This window comes from Lagopus leucura, unplaced genomic scaffold (assembly GCF_019238085.1).
Source record: "Lagopus leucura isolate 7727_CA_CO unplaced genomic scaffold, USGS_WTPT01 Super-Scaffold_100159, whole genome shotgun sequence".
NCBI lineage: Eukaryota > Metazoa > Chordata > Aves > Galliformes > Phasianidae > Lagopus > Lagopus leucura.
This window is the reverse complement of record NW_024962335.1, coordinates 13,503,272-13,523,544: the sequence shown is the minus strand read 5'-3', so window position 1 is coordinate 13,523,544 and position 20,273 is coordinate 13,503,272. Positions and strand designations below refer to the sequence as shown.

The following is a 20,273-nucleotide window of genomic DNA, read 5'->3' as shown; positions in this document are numbered from 1 at the left end:
AGGTTGGTGGCCCTGCATGTGGCAGAGGGGTTGGAGATTCATGATCCTTGAGGTTCCTTCCAACCCTGGCCATTCTGTGATTCTGTGAATCTGTGATGCTGGGCCACTGCTGTAGCAGATCTAGCCCAAGAAACCTTGGTTCACAGTCCTCACACTTCCTCCTCAACATTTCAGATCCTCAGGGGAAGAGTCATTGGCAAGCAAAATCCAAAGATAACCCTCAGAAAAGAAAAGAAAAAAATTACACTTCTTCCTCCATAGCTCCTTTGTTCTATGAGTATCAACAACACAGGAAATTCCTAAAGCTCAAAACATTATTCTCTCCTAGTGAGTAATGGTGTTTTAAATGCCTTTCAACAGAAGACAGAATTGCATTTCAGCCATAGTATCCAAGACTGAAATCCACTGAAGCCAATTCACTTGCATTCTCTTTGTTGGGATCTCCAGCCACTTTGGGAAGCTCTGGATTTCTCTTTTATCCCATTATAGGGAGGATTAGCAGGAAGTACTCCATTCCTTTAGGAATACCGGGTTTATCTCGGGAAAGATGTAGCTCTGAATTTAAGTTTTATTTCAGTGGAAGCTTTACAGTATAGTGAACTTATAGCAGGGTGAAGACTTTGATAAGAACCCTTGCACCGACTTCTTACAATTGTTACCATTTCTTTAGTGAGCCATTCTAAATCACTTGCGCTGGAGATGTCGGAGATTGGAATCATTCAGCATAGGATGGGATAGGAAGAAGTCAGAGGGCTGAATGAAAAAATATTGGCTGGAGAACAGAAAATCTTCCTTATCAGTGATATCCTTCAGAACCACTTGTTTCTCAATTACAGGCATGCATAAACCTAAACTAGGAAACATCATTTACTTCAGGAAAAACTAGAAGGTAGGAGAATTATAGAATCATAGATGAATTGGAAGGAATCTTTAAAAGGTCATCTGCTCTAACTCCCTTGCGATGAATAGAGACACCTACAGGTAGATCGGGGCGCACAGCCTCTCCAGCCTGACCTCGGATGTCCCAGGGATGGGGCATCTTCCACCTCTTTGGGCTGCCTGTCCCAGTGCCTCACTACTCTTATTGTAAAAAACTTCTTCCTTATATCCAGTCTAAATCTCCTCTCTTTCAGTTTGAGACCATTTCCCCTTGTCCTATAAAGAACCTTGGATGTAATTGGTATCTTCAATTTCAAATTGCTATAGTATGGTTATCTGTATTTCAAGCACATTAACTGTTTATAGATGTCTGAAACAGCACTTAAATAGCTATTTTGGTAAACAGTTTAAGAAAGCTAGAGAATAATCCTTTTTTTTTTTTTTTTTTTTTTTTTTTTTTTTTGTAAGCTCTTGCCTGCAGATAAAACATTGGCTCACAGCTGCCACCCAATGATAAAACCTGGTAAAATCACTGAAACGCATTGCAAAGTGCTTAGTGAGACTGTACAGCGGATACCAACTAATTTCTCACTGTATAAAAAAGGCAATGAAAAGCCATTTCCCTTTCCATTTCTTTTCCACTCCTCTTCCCCAACATTTTCATAGCCCACCACTCATTTCATTACCTGTACTGAGGTCTTTTCCTTAAGAAAATTTGTTTTGTTAACTTGTTAACTTTGTTTTTCTTTCCCTTCTGTATTGATCTTCTACTGGTCATCAAGTGGAATCTGTTCAAAGTACTGTAGGTAAGCAAGCAAGTAAGAATGAATGGCTGAGAGTATATGAATGGGTAGAATAGAGACATTCAGCTGTGGTGAGAGCTTATTTCAGACCAGCTCTTGCCTACTTGCATCTGACATGCTATTTGGAGATACCAAAACTAGCTTAAAATATGCATGTTTGGGTGCCCAAAGCAATCCAGTCATCATGGAGTGCCACACAGTAGTGTTCCTAGCCAAGATTCTGGCTAAATTATTCTGTTCATCACTCAGAAACTTCAAGTACTCATTGATTTCGGGAGCTGAGCTGTCTCCTTGAAAGCCATCTCAGTTATCTCAGCAGCTTTTGATGTGTCACCCTTTGCAAAGTGTTTGCCCTTGTCTCTGCTGTCATTTGGTGAAGCATAGAGATGAAGGGGAATTGACATGTGTGTGTGTTTAGTTGGCATCGAACAGCTGCCACCCATTCAAGTCCACTATACAGTGTCAACTATTTTGTATCGTTTAACTGCTTATAAATACAATATTTTATTTTATAGGAAGCACGCAAAATGACTTTGCTGCTCTTTGCTGCGGAAGGCAAACAACATGGTTTGTGACAGCATGTAATGATGCAGCAAGACCTTCCAGTCTGTTTTCCTTCTTATCAAGTCTCTTCATTAGCCTTTCATGGGTAGCAAAGTGCATTTTCTCCAAGCTGTACAGTAATTCTGCAGTCTGTCTGCTCAGACATTAGGAAGAGAGCTGTAAAGTCTGTATGCTGATTCAGCCCACATGTTATGTCTTAAGTGTGTATTAGCTAACCATACCCTGAACTGCCTACTTTCAATACGCCAAACAATATTGGTATATTTCTGTTTACTGGATTAGGACTTGCCCCATGCACTGTTTCAGAAGATGGTATTTATTATGGATTCACATTGGTCATCAGTGACAGATGAACCCAGAACGGGGTGTTCTTACAAAGCAGTGCAATGTATGATGCTATGAGGCCCCCCTTCAGCCCCCTCTGATCTGGGCTGAACAGACCAAGAGACCTCAATTACCCCTCATGCTTCTTGCCTTCCAGACCATCTTTGTAGACCTCCTTTGGACACTCTCTAATAGTTTCATATCCTTCTTATATTGGTGCCAAAAACTGCATGCAGTATTTGAGATAAGGCTGCATCAGTGCAGAGCAGTTCATCCTTCACTGCTTTTACGCAGTCAGCGCACTGTTACCTAATCCCCAACCAATGAAGGGTAGAGTAAAAATCTTAATTCTGCCCCCAGAACAGGATGTATCACTTAGTGGAGTAGCAGCCTTTTAAAACTGTGAAAGTTTGGGACCAGAGGGGACTGGACTCAGGACATCACTATTTCCAGATATAAATTGCTGCACCAAACTGGTATGGAGCTGGAAGGACCAATCCTGCAGTAAGGACCAACAGGAATCCCCAAACACCCTACGGGTCTGGCAGCATTCAAACATCTTGGTGATCCTAGGTTATTGTTCAGATACACTTTCTGAACTTCAGATTGTGCACACTGTGTGGTAGATGCATACAGTTTGGTGATGATGCTTCTCTGGGAGATTGGGAAAGGGCTAGCATAGATGAGTACAGTTTATGAGAGTTTCAGTAGGAGTCCATTCACACTGTGGATTCAGGGAGGGTGACATTCAAAAGTCCTGCTCACTTTCACCTGGACTTCATTCTCCCTATTGTCCTCTCATACCACTCAGTGGGATTCCTGGCCCTGCATCATCGGTCCTACTCCATCTTATGAGCTTATATGGCCTTGTCTCACTACCACCTACTTCTACCCTCTGAAAAGGAATCTACTTCACACCTAAGTCAGGCCCACTTTACCAGTGACCATCAAAAGTGTATATATATATATATGTGTATATATATATATATTTTTGCATTTGCATTCAGATTTATCTTGCATTGCTCTCTCAAAGACACTCTACCCGAGAGGGAAGGAGAGTAATAGAAAAAAATCTGTAGCTGACAACTATTAAGCAATGGGTTGGTGCTCTACATGGAGGTTTATTAGATGGTTGAGGAAGAAGATCATGTAGTGAATGCAGTTCAGTACTTCATCTTCTAGGGCTTGACTTTTTTCTTCCCATATTTATCCTCCAATGCCTTCTGCAGGTTAAGATTTAAGGCATTTTTCTGATGCCACCTCCCTGTAAAGAAGAAAACGATGGTTCATTTACTGCCTCCCTTCTGATGCTGTTATCCCTCAGGGATTTTTCTAGTTGCAGAAAATCCTCTCGTTTAAATGCCAATCTGTAGTCCCCATCTTTGTCCAGATTCATCCATTACCCCTGACAGAGGCAGCACCCTGCTCAGGAATTCAGCAACGTACTTTTCCTGACAGATTCCATACCTAGCTCATCAATCCTCCTTCCATGCCAGTTCCTGGGATCCCTGGTTGCCTTCTGAAGTACATCAGGGGTGTAGGAATCTTTCATTAAGCTTCTGCTTTCCAGTGGGCCACCTACAAGAAACAGCAAATGAGGAAATGTATGCAGATATCACCCTAATGCAGTCCTGGAATTGAAGCAGAGGAGCAACACCAGCAGTTTCAAGGGCACAGGAAAAGTCATGTGTTGACTGCAATACCCTTGATCAGATTTGTGGCTTGATGCTGAATAATAGTTTCATTATCACCCAGGAGGGAGCTTATTTTTGCCAGTGCATCTGCTTTTCATACTTAAGGATGAGACATGTTTACAGGGTACAGTAAGGGCATCACCTTTATTTGTATCCCAGTGCACTTTCTTTACTCAAGTGCCCACCTGATCTCCCTTTGAATCTCCTCAACCAACTGAGTAGCTTCCTACTCAACATTACAGCTCCACAAAAAGCACTATTGCACCACTCCAGGCCTTCCTGAGTTCCTATTCTGCCATAATACTTAAAATTAGCTCCTAACTGTGACTTCTCTGTTTACTGCCTCTTGACTTCTGGACATTTGGGGAGCATTATTTTTATTCTCTCCTTCTCAGTTTCCTTTTTATTGTACCCTCTCCGTGATAATAATAATTTTGAGCTTCCTGGGAGAAGATGTTCCTCCTTTCTGTGTGACAAAGCTCAGGACAATGCAATCTCCAATACCTAACAGAGGTTTGAGAAGACATTTCAAAGGCCCATCTCTCTAAATATCTTGAAGATAAGTAATGCTAGTATTGAAAATTGAGGTAATTTGAGACAAGAGATGACAGGGCACATTGAATTCCAAATGGTGTTCATTTAGCACTGAGTAGGGAGAACTGGGGTCATAATACAGCTTCAATTTTCATGCCTTGGAAATTAAAGGGGAGAGAAGAAGAGAGGAAAGAAGTATGTAGAAAGGGAGGCTCTAGCTTTCTTGGGAAAGGAGTAACTGTGGTTATCAAAGAAGTAAGAGGTCAGACTCTGTCCAAACCAATGCAGCTGCTCTGAGCCCAGGCACAACGCAGACAGAACCAGCTTGAAGGTCAGGCATAGGTACAAGCATCTCTTACCTTGGAAGATGTTTGACCTCAGGTTGAAACCCAGCTCGTTGAAATCACCAAATGACTCCAGCTTTTTTTTTAGCACCTCAGAGCGGTCACTGAGTCTTTTCTGTCCTATGACAAGTGCTGTCATGCACAGAGACCGCCGCTCCTGAAAACACAAACAGCAAGAAACAATCATCTTTCAGCACTCCCTACATGCAAGAGACTCCTGGTGTTTCCATCCCTGCATAAGCTTTTGAGCTACAAGAAGTCCCTGGGACTCGACTCTGCCCTTGAGTCTCCTTCAGCAGTTTCTGTATGCATTGCATGGGACATTCGGAAATGGTAAAATAGGTGCAAATCAGAAAGGGACAAGGGTGTTGGACTCTGGACTGGGTCCAGGTGCCACCCTGTTTCACCCTGTGAGCTACTATTCTGCCGGCCTCTGGGAACCTTATAAATGAAGGGGTGAAGGAAAAACAAACTGAAAAAAAAAAACCCACCAATGGAGATGTGAAAGGCTGGCTGTGGAACATGTCACTGTCCCTTACTGTGAAGTCCCAAATCATCTCTCTCTCTGTCTTCTAGAAACTGCTAATATTTCACCCTGTACCATAAAACATCCTTCAGTATGCCATAAAGGAGATGTAAAACATCTTTCCTAATACCTCTTCATTGCTGTTAAGTTCATCAGCACAGGCAAGTTTATTTTTGCTGTTGTCACAGGTCAAACTGTTTTTCTTCTCCAGAGGCATCTTCCATTCTGCTTTCATATCTGGCGCTATTGATGACAGGGACTTATTGGTCTCCTTGGCTTTTTCACAGCTGGTTTTGGTGGTCTTCCACAGAGATCCAGGCATTTTAGAACCTGGGGTTTGCTGCTGGCCTGCTCCTAACTCTTTGCCATTGTGCATGGATTTGGTGTTCTCTGCCTCCGTCTGCCTGGATGCTGCAGACGCATGGGAAATGCTGTTCCTGCTTCTTGGCTCAAGCCTTGCCCTTGGGTCTTTGGTGGCAGAAGTATCTTCTCTTTCCTCTTCAAGTCTTCTTGAATGATGATTCTGCATGTGGGGAGTTTTGGCTTGGAGATTCTGTTTTCTCTGAATATTTTTATTCTGAATACCCTTTACCGAAGGAGATGCTTTGGATTTGATATATGTGGAGTTCTTCATTGTTCCCCGAGCTGCTTGGCTCTTCGAGATCTTGCAGGAGGCTGTGCTGGAAGTCTTTTGGGATATTCTCTGTCTGCTGGGACTTAAGCCTGCTGGAAGATGCTCTTTTTTCTCTTCCTCAGGTTCCACTTAAAGACAAAAGGCATAGCTCAGTGAACTTGATACTGTCTGGATGATTGAAGGGGGTAACTTAAATGGAGCTGGAAAAAACCTGGCATGTCACTCTGTCATTGGCAAACAACAAAAGAATTAAAGTCTTAAAAGAGAGAAAGAAAGCAGAAATGAACAACAATAGACTTGTGTCAAATTTCATGCTGAACCAGAAGGTGCCTGAGGAGTCTTAAATGTTTTTGATACATGAACAGGCACAGAAATATGCAAGTAAAAGTCCTATGGTCAGACATGTACACACATGTCTGTATTTTCTTACATGTAGGTGGTTTTTCCAACTCATGATCATTGCCACACTCATGAAGATCCATTTAGTGTCTGTCACTCATTCATATTTGTTGAGTTTACTGAATAACAGCAGCTTACTGCACAGGGAGATATGGAGACAAGGTTGGGGAAAACACGCAGAGGGATTTTAACCCACCAGTCTCCTCAGGAAGGAAAGAGGGAATGACACACTGCATCACAAGCTGTATTGCAAAGCAAGCTCTGTAGGAGGGACAGCTTCACTGCTATCTTGCTTACCTGATGCACTGTTGGTAGGCACAGAGTCACTTTGGGCCACATCAAGTCTGGGGGATGTTGGGACCTCTGTCAATGCCTTAGAAGAAATACAAATGCTGTGTCAGGTGCAGAGAAGGGAATTAAGGGAATGGCCTTGCTCATTTGCTCATCTTTTGGTGACATACTTTATTCTTAAGCAGATGGAGTGTAGCTAATTTCACTCAAGTGAACTCTGTGAGAGGTTAGAGCTGAAGCCACGCTCTATGATGGTGAACATGTTGTTTGTGAGTCTATCAGTAATATAAGAGTGATCTGGATCAGGCAGGGATATACGTCTGCATTTGTCAAATGAGCTCAGGGTATGTTATACATGCTTAGCTTCTGCTCAGTTTTTTGGAATACAGACACCAGCTGAGGGGGCAGGAAGCCCACTGCTTCAAGGTTAGCTCATGGGAACAAACAGGGCTGATCTGAGCCATCAACTTCTTCCACGGTATACCAGCACTTTGCAGCAGCATGGCTGGTACAACATTGGGAAACTGGAGCCACTGTGTAAGTCAGGCTCCAAGTGTAAATGCTGCGTGCTGTGCAAATGTGGCAAGAGAAATAACTTCTTCCACAAAGAGAAAATTGCCTTGATACGCAAAGAGGGTAGCCCTGACTCATGTGGCGGCATCTCCTCTTCTGTATTGCTTTTAAAGAAGAGCTAAACATTTAAACATGTGCAGGAATCTGTGCTTCTAAATAAACTGTCTTAACTCCCACCTCTTACTTAAAACAAAATTGTGTCTGTTATTATTACTACATTCAGTGGAAAGAACATTCCAGTTCACCATTGTAGAAATTCCTCCTCTCTCAATGAAGCAGAATTTCTGAGTACAGAGGCAATGTTCTAATTTCTCAAGCCCCATTCACTGATAACCTTCATTTTCCCAGTTCGTGCTGGACAAAATGATGCTGAAGTCCTGCAATTGCCCTTACTTTCCTTACTTGTAATTGGATTTGACTTTATTGCTATTGTTTATCGTTCATTTTACTTCTGAGCCAGAAAGTCCAAAGTCAAAATACCATTCTGAGACTCCTAAATCTTAATACGAAAAAGGACTCTAAGATCATTTGGCTATCCTCCTGAGTAACAGACACCACAGAACTATGTCTACTTATTCCTTTGTTAAACCAATTATGTGAGGGACAATAAATGACATACCAGAAAAGACATTTATCGATCAAACATAAAAATGATTAAACTTGATACCTCCTTCTGAAATACAAAAGAAGAGTGTTTCTATAGTCTTTGACTTCCTTTACATCGAGCCATGGAAGAAATACAGATGTAAAATCAGCAGGCCATTCTCACCCAGTCAACAGCCGTGATCAAGCACGGTCTTATATGCCTTCTGCATCTGGCTGGGCCTCCAAAATATGAGGATACTTAATTGACTTTCCAGACCTGAGAAGTTCCATAGATGTTACAGTGTAGTGGGATCATTTCTATCCTCTTTTTTTTTTTTTTTTTTTTTTCTTCCAATACAGAAAAGATTGAAGATTTAACTAGGGGCAAAGCCCCTTCCAAAATTACCTCTCCCATCTGATCCATGGTCCCTGATGTAGTGCCACGGTGATTCTTACAAGCAGGCAGGTCCTGATGGGTATGGAGGTGGTCTGAAGGTTGAAAGGCAGGAACAGTTGCTAGGGAACAACTTTCTCTCTATCTATGAGCTGTAGTCACCATGGGAACCAGAAGAAACATGGCAGAGATGAGCAGCATCCTTGCTGATCAAAAAACAAAACCAAAAACAAGCGAACAAAAACAGAAAAAAACAAAACAAAACAAAACCAAAACCAACATAGGAAAGAGTAAAAGACTCATGTCTGTGTCCATAAGTCTTCATCCCATACATAGGATTTCTTGGAGACTTTCATGAGGCAATCCTGACTATCAACAAGACTATTTCAGCAGAACTGGATCTTATACCAAATGGTTCATGTGAGCTCACTGATCCCCATCAGAGAGGCAGGGAAAGGTGCCCCCATTTTCCACATTGGAAAATGGAGTTGGTTGGCTGTCAAACAGCATCACATCCAGTCAGTAACAGAACCAAAGCCTGGCTCTCCTGTATTCAGCACACAGAGCTATAATTCAGACCCAGAGTTTTCATATGTTGCACTACACCATGGACTTGCATTCTCATAAGGCCACAAGAATTTCTGGAAGTCTCAAGGGAAGAGTGCAAATCTCCCTCATGCTGCAAAGCTGCTTTTCCCACCCAGCACAAAGAAGTCAGGGGCAACAGAAAATAATTGGAGACGTTCATAAGTGCATTATTTTAGAAATAGACTTTATTTCATTGTGAGAAACTGCAAGCTGTGATAGAAAACTACTGATCATTCCGTGAAAAATGGACAAAATAAAATCAGCATGATTTTTTTTTTTTTTCCTCTTTTTTCTACCTCTTCCCTTTCCTTTCTGCACCCTGGCCTACAGAAAGCCTAAGGAACAACTCTCCCTCTAGCCCTTGCTGCGCTTCACCTCAGTGACCTTGTACTGAGGTGGGGCACGGTGGAACCACTCGGACCAGGAGCCATCATAAACTGCCACATCAGGCTTGCCGCAAAGGTAGGCTGCCAAGGCAATGTGGCATGCAGTGACACCTTTGCGGCATGTGGCAGTCAGTGGCTTTGAGAGATCCACTTTCTTCTCACGGAACATCTGCTGAATCTCCTCAATACTCTTCTCGTGGCCGCTTTCTGTTAGGAATGTTGAGAAGGGCATGTTCACAGCACCAGGGATGTGACCGGATTCCAGCCCTGCAAGAGCAAACAAGAAGAAAAAATATGAGCAAGGAGTCATTAATGTGGGTGATGAGGGATACCTGCAAAAGAGACACTAAAGAGACATCACCGCAGATACTCCCCAAGATGCTCAGTTGTTTCAGGTGGTGATGGAGGTGCAAAACAGTTTGCGACTAAAAAGAGGGCAAACATTATTTAACTTGGCTAAAGTTATTTAGAAAACTGTTTCCCCCCGAAAGCAATAGGAGGTAGGAATCTGAAAGCCTTGGCAGCTCTAAATATGACAAGAATCAAAGAGCCATGACAGGAAAGATCCTAGCAAAGGTATTATGCACACCTGCATAAAGAGAAACACAGCAGTATATTTCTGACCTTCCTTAAGTATGCCAGCATCATGTAGGGACACAGCATTCCTGTGTCACATTAAAATCATGCTTCAGAAAAATAAAGCAACCTTAAAGTGATAGACTGATTACTGATAGGACAGATATACCAGGGCAACAGAGCCAGAGGAGTAAGAATTTAAAGTTTCTATCACTTTTTATCTACCTCATGGATGAAATCAGTGCGAGTTCTGTTTCTCAACTGGTAACACTAACCAGTTAAGCTGAAACTTACATCTCAAGAACAAGTTCTCCAGAGAGATGCAGGTACACAAATACAATGGATGAGATTTTCATCACATCCTTGAAACTCTCACCATAGGTTTAATTGAAGTCTATTACATTCAACTCAAGTTTTTCCACAGACTTTGAGAAGCTTTAGATCAAGCCCTGTCAAAGCAGGAAACACTAAGTATTACCTTGAATGGCTCCTTGCTAGGTTTGAATTTCTAACAAGATAGCCCTGGGAAAGTTGCAAAAATGGTAATCTTTCATTTATAGCTTTCCACTTCCCTAAGGCATTAGAGTAGCTGATCTCAGGAGATGGGAAGAGATTGGAGCAGGGAATCTTTGTTGTAGCCAAAAGATTAAAGTAACATTTGGTCATAGACTGGTATCACCATAATGATGCTGCAGTTTCATTGCTCATGCAAAATGATGTCATGACATGACAGGACATCCCACAAGGAAACAGGATTATAAGGTCCTGTTAAAGAGGGGATTTTTGCTCAGCTGGGCAAAACTAGCTTATAGGCAGCCAAAGTTCTCTAGAGAACCTTTAGACAGCACAATCTCTCACTGTTCAAGATGGACCCACTTGATTCATCCTGAGCATCGTACAAATCTGACACTGCTGCACCAACACAGATAAGTCTGTGATAATAACTGCAGCCTCATATCATTCTAGGGCTCTGGGGAAGTAGTTGAAGGTCAAGAAGTCCTGGGGGCTGAACAAGAGAGACCAGTCCTTGCTCAAAGAGGCTTTCTGGGTCACTGATTCAGTTTGTAGCTGTTCCAGGTCTAATGATCACAATATGTATGTTTGCATCCTCTTACTGGAGACTGCAGTCTTACATTCACCACCTTTAAACACATATTTAGTTAGGAGTAAGGCATCAAGAACTCTCATTTTAGAGTATTTTGGCTTATATCTGTAGCGAGATTCAAAAGTTTGTTAGAGTCAGAAAGAGCAGTGCTCAGGCTGTGCAAGGGAAAGTGGGGGAATCTGTAGAAACAGCACTTACTCCTGTGTGTGGGCACTCGGCTGAACAAACTAGCTGACACTGCACTATCACAGCTCCTCAAACTGCTGAACAAGTGCTCTTGAGTGGCTGAGGAAGTTTTACCAGCTCCCTCTCTTCTAGCTCCCTCCCTTGGGCATCAAACAGTACTTGGGTTACTTGCCCTCTTCTCAGATCGAGATAATAATGGTCCCCTTAACCTTATGTCCAAAGTATCAGTGAGACTCAAATGGATCAAATCTGCTTTGAAGCTGCTTTCAATAGCTGGAAGAAAGGATCAAACATTACATCCATGCACGCGTGTTTCCTTTTCTCTTACTTTGCAAATCGATTTTGTTGTCAAATAAACTGAGCCCTTAGTTAAAGTGCAAATTTATGAAGGTATTTTATTCAATTCTGCCGTCACTTCACATATTTTCTTGAAAAGTTTTTTGAAACCATTACAGTCTACTGATGTTACATTATGAGAGCAACAGCTAATAGGCCATTCTGTATCCCCTAGCCTAAGTAAAAAGACAAGCTTTGCCAGTGTTTCTCTCCTTTAAAACCATGTTCTGATGTGATCTTATTAAATGTCTCATTTCGTTAAGCTGCAATGTCACATGACTGATTTTTGACTTCTGTTTGGGACAGAAATTATCTGCCTCACAGATTTGAGCACATGGACATCTTTTGGTTATATACTCCATTTAAAAATGATCATTTCTGCCTCTCTCCCCTTTGTTACCCCTCACACTACTCTGTAATAGACAATATCCTCAGTGGTAAAAAAACAAAAATGACAATAGGAAACACCATATCAAAATACTATGCATGTACAAGAAAACCCAAACATCCAGACAATCAAAAAATCCAACAGCACAGCTCCAGTATAATTCTGAAGAAAGTACACAGTCTTTCACCCAGAACCCCTGCTAACTGCATAGCAACCTTATTTACTCTCTCTCTCCTTGTTCTCTTTTTATTCACTTTGCTCCAGCAGTTTTTGTTGTTTTAATTTCCTTCGCCAAGTCTCTCTCACTCAGCTTGGCTTCTGGCAATTCTTCCTCACACTTTGTAACCTGCAATATGTTATCTTCTTTACTGTTTAATCCCCTTTTCCACATCTGTTAGGTTCTTTGCTTAAACCTCTCTTTTTTATTGGCTATTTATCTAGCTAAGAGTACAGTTCCTTCTCTCCAGACTTTCCCTTTGTGACAAAAGCTCCAAATGGAATTTCCTCTGGGCAAAAAGATTAAAGATGTGCCTTGTTCACATTTAACTCCCTGTGGTCCTGGAGCTAGCAGAGTACAAATAGCTGTTCCCTTCAAAACCCCCTCTGTTTTCAAATAGACCATTCTATTCTATATTCTACTAATGATTACATCTGACCTAATGTGAACTCACTGGAAAGAAAAGTTCAGTCCTGGCCTGATACATCCTTGTAGCCAGATCAAATAAGTCTTTGCCATTAGTCTCAAAACACTGTGCACGTACAGGGCCAGAAGAGTTGACTTGAAGAATTGGCATGATGCTCATTGTGGCATCTGATGTTTGTCAGTCCAGTCAAAGGATGGACACCTTTGCCTGTAAGCTCTTGTAGAATGAAACAGACTTTGGAAGTCTCCATCTCCATGTTGTGCCTCAGGTACTATTTCATGGACAACGTAGAGCCAGTGTGCATTACGCTACAGACTCCTCTTGGAGAAGAGAGGGATGTAGTAGTAACATCTCATTCTCCCCCCCACTGCCACTGAACACTCAAGCTAAGCAAGAGCTTTGTTTCAGAGATCTGAGAGCTTGGAAAATGAGCAGAACCCAAAGAGTAGTGTATGTCCACGGGAGACAGGGACACAGAGGAGCCCAGGAACACAGCACTATGTAGGGTCATTTAACCACTGATCAGCTGTAGATGCACACCATGTACCAACGCAAGAGCTTCTTTTTCATCCAAAGCAATACTTGTATTTAAAACCCATGGCATTCAGCTTAAAGACACGTCATTTATCTTTCTCTACCCTGGCAATTGCTGTAAACCTCTACCAGGAACTAAAAATGAAGCATGTATCGTGGCTTATTTCAAGCATTACAGAGACCTAAGTCCTAGCAAGGTAACGGTTATATAAGAATAAAACAGGGGCAGTTGATTCCTACCACAAGGAGCTGAAAAAATTAAACAGACAAAAGAGTCAGCTGAAATTAGCCTCTTCTGGAGATGGAGTTCATGGAACTGGAGAGATTAATGGACTTAATTAGGAAGTCAAGAGCTGAGGCAATAATTAAACTGAAATCACCTGAGAACACATTAAGTTCCTTAACCTCAAGACCATTCTTCTTTTCTAAATTGCAGGCTACGTTTCTTCTCCCTGATTGAATGACCCCTGTAATTAATCAGCATTGATTTCAAATTGCTCTTTTAGGTATAAGCGCTACCTTTTACCTACCACTGGTTGCAATGCAGCTATTGGCTAGCTTGGCTCAGAAAGTTGACGAGCTCTTGCAGAATGAGCAGCTGCAGATGGAGTGCTTACCCTGCTGGATCTGCTGTGAGAAGCAGAACTGGACTACCACAAATAAACTGTTTCATGCTGACTCACTTCAAAGGAAAAATCTGTTTCCAAGATGCTGTCAGGGGCTGCAGAATTTGTCATCCGGTGACAACTCCCACTTTGGGAAAGAGAATATGAAATCCACCACCACCACCAGCAAAGAATGCTTTATTCATGTTTTGAGGTTAAAATTACATCTTCACTTTGATGGGCTGTAGTAGGCAAGGAAACAGAATGAGCAATAAGCCTAACTACCTTCTCTCTCTGCAACAGCCTACTCTGTTACTCCTGTTAACTCTCCGACCTTCCACAGCACCTAGCAGAGGTGAAGCATGTTTGGGGTTCACCACAGACACTTAGGCATTTAGTATCCAAAGAGGAGCTGCAAGAAAGAAGTGGACTGACTCCTTAGCAGGATCTCTTGCGATATGACAGAGGAGAGATTTAGATTGTAGTTTTCTACAGTAAGGATAGTAAAGCACTGGAACAGCTTGCCTAGAGAGACGGTGGATGCCCTATCCCTGGTGATATCCCTGGAGGGACTCTGAGCACCCTGACTGAGCTGTAGGCATCCCTGTTCGTTGTAGTTGGATCAAATGGTCTACAGGAGTCCCTTCCAACTCAAATGGTTCTGATTTTATGTGTACATAGCCATTACAGCCAAATAGTTTTGGGGTTTGGTGGTGGGAATTTATTTCAGGATGAGACCCTCTGAGTGTAGGACACAATGTCCCACTCAAAGGCTGTAAAGCAGCACACACAATGAAACTAGTCTGAAAGCCCACCTGCAATGCAGAAGCACAGCACAGCTATTGGACCTTGCAATCTTGTTTCACATCCACTCCTGTGGAGCATACTGTAGCTCCAACCAAACTACTGCTGCTGAGTTTTTCTTTCTGTTTTTTAACTCCCACTTTTAAAACCATTTGATTGATTCTGATTTTAGGAGAAGTTATTTTGCAATATACCAAGGTTTACATTACACAGTACAGGCCTCCTTTAGGAACCAACTCAAATTTCATTCCAGGCACGCTGCTGCACCAGCTGTCCCCACTGCACAGTATTTCTTCCACCTCTATTGCTTGTGTGTCCAGTGATTGAGGTAACAAAATCAATTTTAATTTCTGTTATTTGCATCTAAAAAGAGACAGGGTGATAGCACAGAATATCCCAAGTAGGAAGGCGCCCACAAGGATCACCGAATTCAGCTATTGCCTCTATGTCTAGGATGTGTTTGGGGCTTTCCCTTCTTGTTAGATTTATGGCAGAGAGCAGAAGCACAATGATTACAATCAGAAGTTCTCTATTTGTTGGGAATCAGAGCAATAAGGAAAACGTCTCTTGAGTAACAGCACTGCCTGAAACAAACTGGGCTTTCACTAGTGCATTCATTAATGTGAGAAGTGCCTGGATTAATACTGTTAGTTTGTGCGCATCTGTTAGTACTAGATTAAGCTCTAAAGAAACCAGGGAAAGCCCTCATCTCCCATTCTGCATTGTCTCATGTGCCTGACTATCTTCTGCAGGGTGTGGGAAGGAGCATTCTGGAGCCAACTGACTTCAGACTTCTGGGTGTTTTCCATTCCCTTTTCTGCTATTTTCTCCTGCAGCTTTACAACGAATTACAAGAAAAAGCATCCCGTGAGAGTGTTGGAATCCAAGTGCTCAAACACGGATCCCTTAAGGTAAATCCATGAGTTGGGTTGAGGCACGCCCGCTGGCTGGGAGCTGTTCCACCACCAACGCTCATCCTGCAACAACACAGGGAGCAGTTCCCTCTACTTTACCTTGGTCCAGCTCAGTGCCCTGAAACCGGCCCGCAGGGCGGGAATCCACCATCTGGAACTTCTTGGACCCCACATTCTCCATCATCTCCTCGAAGGTCTTTAGCAGGGTCTTGTCCAGCTTGGCCTTAAAGACCGCCGGCGCGGGCTGGCTGAGCTCCGCCGTCACGGGATGGCCCTCCTTCACCCAGTTCTTGAAGCCACCGTTCAGCACGGAGACCTCGCGGTGCCCAAAGACCCGGAACATCCACCAGGCGCGGGGGGCATAGAAGGTACCCAGCTCGTCGCCGTCATACACCACCACGTGGGTGTCGTTGCCGACCCCCAGGCGCCCCACGTAGTCGGCGAAGTGGGCCTCGCTCGGCAGCATGAAATCATACGGGGAGGATTTATCCCGGCACTCCTCGATGTCGAAGAAGGACGCGCCGGGAATGTGCCTCTCCCTGAACTCCTGCCGGGCGTTGCGCTCTTGCGGAGGATACCAGGAGGCATCCAGCACCCGCAGCCCTGCCCCGACCCTACCGGCCCGCACAGCCTCGGACAGCCACTTGGCGCTGACCAGCGCGCGGCCAAACGCCTGCGCCGCCATCTCAAAGCACCGAGGCCAAAGACCGAAGCGGCGACGGCCGCGATGGGCCGGGCCGCGGGCTAGGCGCGGCCAATCAGCCCGCGCGGGCGGGGCGAGGCCCATCCCTCCACAACACGCACAAAATGGCGGCACGGGGGCGGGCGGCACCGCCCCGCTGGGAGGGGCCCGGCTCCCGCCCCCCGAAGCGGTATAGGCCACGGCTGTCGGGGAGCTGCTCGGCAGAGGCGAGGTACAGGGCCTTGTGCGTTCACGCTCTGTGTGCGGGGTGCTCGGGGCGGTTGGCTGCAGGGCAATAGGTGCTGCGGGCTGAGCCTCCCTCGGCACAGGACCCATCTCCTCGGGGTCCTGGGGCTGCCTTGCTCCCTTGGTGCTATCAGTGCTGGGTGTGAAGGGCCCTGGGCATAGCTGCCCTGCTTGGTGCAAGGCTTAGGTTGAGCTCTGTGCGACACTTTATCCTCAGGGCTGGAGCATTTTGTCAAGAGAGGTTCAGGTTGGATATTAAGAAAAATTTCCTCTCCATAAGAGCAGTGCTGCAGTGGCACAGGCTGCCCAGGCAGGTGGTGCAGTCACCGTCCCTGGAGGTGTTCCAGAGCTGTGTGGAAGTGGCGCTGAGAACATGGTCAGTGGGCATGGTGGGGATGGGCTGGAGGTTGGACTGGGTGATCATAGAGGTCTTTTTCAGCCTTAGTGATTCTTTGATTGTAAATTTACCACTGTAGGCTTAGCTAGCATTTCAATGCATACACAGGGCTTTGGTACCTAAATATGTCTTTTTGTGAGGCTGGCCTCTAATATGTAGCTTTCTTGCTTTTGCAGGCAGGTGTCTCAGGTAGTCTCAGCCAGGATTTGGGAGCGATGTCGCAACAACTCCTCTACCGCGCTCTGGTCTCTGCAAAATGGCTTTCAGAAGCCATCAAGTCCAAGCAAACTGGACAGGCTTTGAAGGTTGTGGATGCATCCTGGTATTTGCCAAAGATGAAGCGTGACCCAAAACAGGAGTTTGAGGAGCGCCATATCCCTGATGCAGTTTTCTTTGACATTGACCAGTGCAGTGATCGTACTTCACCTTACGATCACATGATGCCCAAGGCCGATGAGTTTGCAGAGTATGTGGGGAAGCTGGGTGTGGGGAATGATTCCCATGTTGTGGTGTATGATGGCAGCGACCAAGGACTCTTCTCAGCACCACGGGTGTGGTGGATGTTCCGCGTCTTTGGACATGAAGCAGTTTCCCTTCTAGATGGTGGCCTGAAGAACTGGCTGCGAGAGGGATTTCCACTGAGCTCTGGGAAAACCCAGGTAGCTCCAACTGATTTCCATGCCACTTTAGACAAGTGCATGGTGAAAACTTATGAGGACATCTTAGATAACTTGGATTCCCATCGTTTCCAAGTCGTGGATGCGCGTGTTGAAGGACGGTTCCGGGGAATAGAGCCAGAACCCCGAGATGGTAATGTGCCTGCACAGATACTGGCATAGTAAGCCAGTGGGTAGTAGGGAGACTTAACGTGTTCTGAGTTTGACTCCTGTAAAGGTAGGGATGGGAAATGTTATTTTCCTTTATGGGTAGTACTTGAAACAATGTATTCACTCTTTCTCTTTGCCCTTTGGCTGCTGCTGTTTGGAAACTCTGGAGTGGGGAAGCTATGGTTTATTTGTTGGTTTTGTTTTTGTTTTTCTTGAAGGGCTGGGATGAGATAAGCAGTTCTCATACACCTCAAAGATGTATTTTGATCTCTCCATGTACTAGTGCTCCTCTTCCATCAGAAGAGAAGTGGAAGTGCTACTACAGACAGACTGCAGTGTGGGTTGCTCTGATGGAGGAAAGATGTGGAGGGGGTTGAGAGGAAGAACAGAACTTTAACGAAAATTAATGTTATATTTTTTGTTTAAACAAAATACATTTAACAGTAAATACCCCTTGTGAAATACAGAAATACAGAATTTTTGCAGTAGAATCCTCCCAAACAGTAGAAGTTAATTCCTATGTGTACTGCTTTTCTTTCAGGAATTGAGCCTGGTCATATCCCTGGCTCCCTGAACATTCCCTTCACCAGTTTCCTCACAGAATCTGGATTAGAGAAGACCCCAGAGCAGATCAGAAGTCTGTTCCAAGAGAAGAAAGTGGACCTCTCGAAGCCTCTGGTAGCTACATGTGGCTCTGGGGTCACTGCCTGCCACGTGGCTCTGGGGGCATACCTCTGTGGCAAGCCAGATGTTGCTGTGTATGATGGGGCCTGGGTGGAATGGTACATGAGGGCGCAGCCTGAAAATATTATTTCTGAGGGAAAGGGGAAGACTGTGTAATGAGCTGCTTCATCTCTTAGTCATATAGATGCTCTGCCTTGAAACTGGATTTGGGAAAAAGATGAGTTTATATGTTCCTGGTTAAGTGTCATAAGGTGAAGGTGTTAGGGAACACATATTGGCACACGGTGCTTTGCACTTTTGCCTTCTCTGACTCTTTAGGAGCATAAAGATGACCTGACCATCCTGCTCTAGGTGACCATGCATGAGCAGGCAGGTGGGTTGTCCAAGATGATCTCCAGAGCTCTCTTTCAACCTCAACCGTTCTGTTGATCTGTGACAACTTTGCAGTTTCACATGGAGAGAGCACTGATGGCACTGTGGGAATGTTGCTGTGTCAAGCCAGGCTTATGACTCAAGACATTCACCATGTTTAGTCATAGGATGGTAATATTTGTGTATGTGCCTCATGGTCTTACTCTCTGCCTTTGTCCTAGAAGCCAGCCAGATACATCAGGACTATTTTGGATGAAAAGCCCAGGGGAAAAAAAAAAATAAAGTTTTTAAAGGAGGAAGTGTGGCTTCCAAGTTGACACTCGCCAAAGTTAGAGATATAGTTTGCATTTCTTGTATTTGGAGTTTTAAGTGCAATGTGTATATTTAGCCAATTTTGTATCCCTATTGCTCGAAATTCCCCCCTTAAAAAAAAAAAAAAAAAAATCTGGAATTTAAAAAAGAGCAAATAAACATTTGTTTCAAGGTCTTTCTGCTGAATGGTGCTTATCTAAGTGGTGCTTGGATGAATTCTTTCCAAGAAATTGTCTAGATTATTTACACGGGGTGTTTTCTTCTTCAATGAGTAGAGCTCCTTTTCTTACCCTCGAGGAGCTCTTTGGACCTGGAAAGATAATGGTGTGTTTTTCTCTTGGGACATGTTACTCTTGGGTCTTTTTCCCATCTCCCTCCTTACAGTCCTTGATTGTTTTTTGTTTTTAAACTCCATGTTACAATGGACTGTATAGGTGTCACATTCTGTCAGTGGAACATGGAGGGGAGGGAAAGAATGACCAGATTTACTCTTTTCAGTAAGTTTCCCATTGTTTCCATGAGACTTACCATGTAACCTTAAAAAACAGTGCAACTCTAACCTTCAGCAGAGCAGCGCAAAAGGGCAAGATTCTTTTTTTCCAAATGACCATTGTTTTATATTTGAGAGCTGAAAATCCCCATAGGTATCTCTGCCCATGTTCAACAGTTTGTTTTACCTAGGATTTTCTCCCTTAAAAAAAAAAACAAAAAACAAAAAAAAAAAAACCTGCATCTTTTGTGGTTCACTGGTAACTTAGTTAATAAGGTTCTGCTCTGGGGCATGCAGCTACGTGTGCCTGTTGATGTCAGAGATGATGTGGTCATGCTTTCTAGAGAATGCTTATAGTCACAGATTTGCAGGGTTCCTACCAAGACATTGAATCCAGCAGCTGGATGCACTTCCATTTGAGTTTTTTTCTCCATCTGCATTGGCTGTAGCCCTGGCTTATGTGGACACAGGCTCCATTTTTTTTGGATCTCATGTGGAGTAAAGAATTCTACTGTTCAGATGATTTCTTCCTTTTTCCTACCCGCTCACCCACACATACATTATGAACCTTTTCCACAACCCTGCCCCCCCACTTCCAGTGATCGAAAACATTAAATTTCCTTGGTTGCATTCTGTGTAGCAACTCAGCTCCT

At 43.8% G+C, this 20,273-nt stretch overlaps 3 protein-coding genes across 4 annotated transcripts; 1 reads left to right on the top strand and 2 right to left on the bottom strand.

The window, feature by feature from the left end:
• Positions 1 to 3,649: 3,649 nt before the first annotated feature.
• On the bottom strand, positions 3,650 to 9,222 carry TEX33 (testis expressed 33). The gene is made up of 6 exons (XM_042890472.1): positions 8,557 to 9,222; positions 6,999 to 7,074; positions 5,799 to 6,430; positions 5,158 to 5,299; positions 4,038 to 4,148; positions 3,650 to 3,834 (listed from the first exon to the last, which is right to left on the bottom strand). The coding sequence occupies exons 1-6, from the start codon at positions 8,572 to 8,574 to the stop codon at positions 3,749 to 3,751; spliced, it is 1,065 nt and encodes a 354-aa protein (XP_042746406.1). The 5' UTR covers positions 8,575 to 9,222; the 3' UTR covers positions 3,650 to 3,748.
• A 77-nt stretch (positions 9,223 to 9,299) lies between these two features.
• On the bottom strand, positions 9,300 to 16,330 carry TST (thiosulfate sulfurtransferase). Its single transcript, XM_042890473.1, has 2 exons — positions 15,710 to 16,330; positions 9,300 to 9,785 (listed from the first exon to the last, which is right to left on the bottom strand). The coding sequence occupies exons 1-2, from the start codon at positions 16,293 to 16,295 to the stop codon at positions 9,487 to 9,489; spliced, it is 885 nt and encodes a 294-aa protein (XP_042746407.1). The 5' UTR covers positions 16,296 to 16,330; the 3' UTR covers positions 9,300 to 9,486.
• A 97-nt stretch (positions 16,331 to 16,427) lies between these two features.
• MPST (mercaptopyruvate sulfurtransferase) lies at positions 16,428 to 19,305 on the top strand. Of its 2 annotated transcripts, none has more exons than XM_042890007.1 (3): positions 16,428 to 16,524; positions 17,112 to 17,745; positions 18,304 to 19,305. In XM_042890007.1, the coding sequence occupies exons 2-3, from the start codon at positions 17,151 to 17,153 to the stop codon at positions 18,600 to 18,602; spliced, it is 894 nt and encodes a 297-aa protein (XP_042745941.1). In that variant the 5' UTR covers positions 16,428 to 16,524; positions 17,112 to 17,150; the 3' UTR covers positions 18,603 to 19,305. The 2 variants fall into 2 exon arrangements, with proteins under 2 accessions (XP_042745941.1, XP_042745940.1); XM_042890006.1 differs by lacking the exon at positions 16,428 to 16,524 and adding an exon at positions 16,882 to 16,914.
• The last annotated feature ends 968 nt before the right edge of the window (positions 19,306 to 20,273 follow it).

What these genes read in the sequence shown, in the direction of transcription:
- MPST (XM_042890006.1), top strand. An exon ending in AGAGCCAGAACCCCGAGATG is followed by an intron (nt 17,746 to 18,303) that starts GTAATGTGCCTG and finishes CTTTTCTTTCAG; the next exon opens with GAATTGAGCCTGGTCATATC.
- TEX33 (XM_042890472.1), bottom strand. An exon ending in AACTTAACAGCAATGAAGAG is followed by an intron (nt 5,300 to 5,798) that starts GTATTAGGAAAG and finishes TTGTGTTTTCAG; the next exon opens with GAGCGGCGGTCTCTGTGCAT. An exon ending in GAGGTCAAACATCTTCCAAG is followed by an intron (nt 4,149 to 5,157) that starts GTAAGAGATGCT and finishes TGTTTCTTGTAG; the next exon opens with GTGGCCCACTGGAAAGCAGA.
- TST (XM_042890473.1), bottom strand. Translation starts at nt 16,295, where the DNA reads ATGGCGGCGCAGGCGTTTGGCCGCGCGCTGGTCAGCGCCAAGTGGCTG. An exon ending in GGGCACTGAGCTGGACCAAG is followed by an intron (nt 9,786 to 15,709) that starts GTAAAGTAGAGG and finishes TTGCTCTTGCAG; the next exon opens with GGCTGGAATCCGGTCACATC.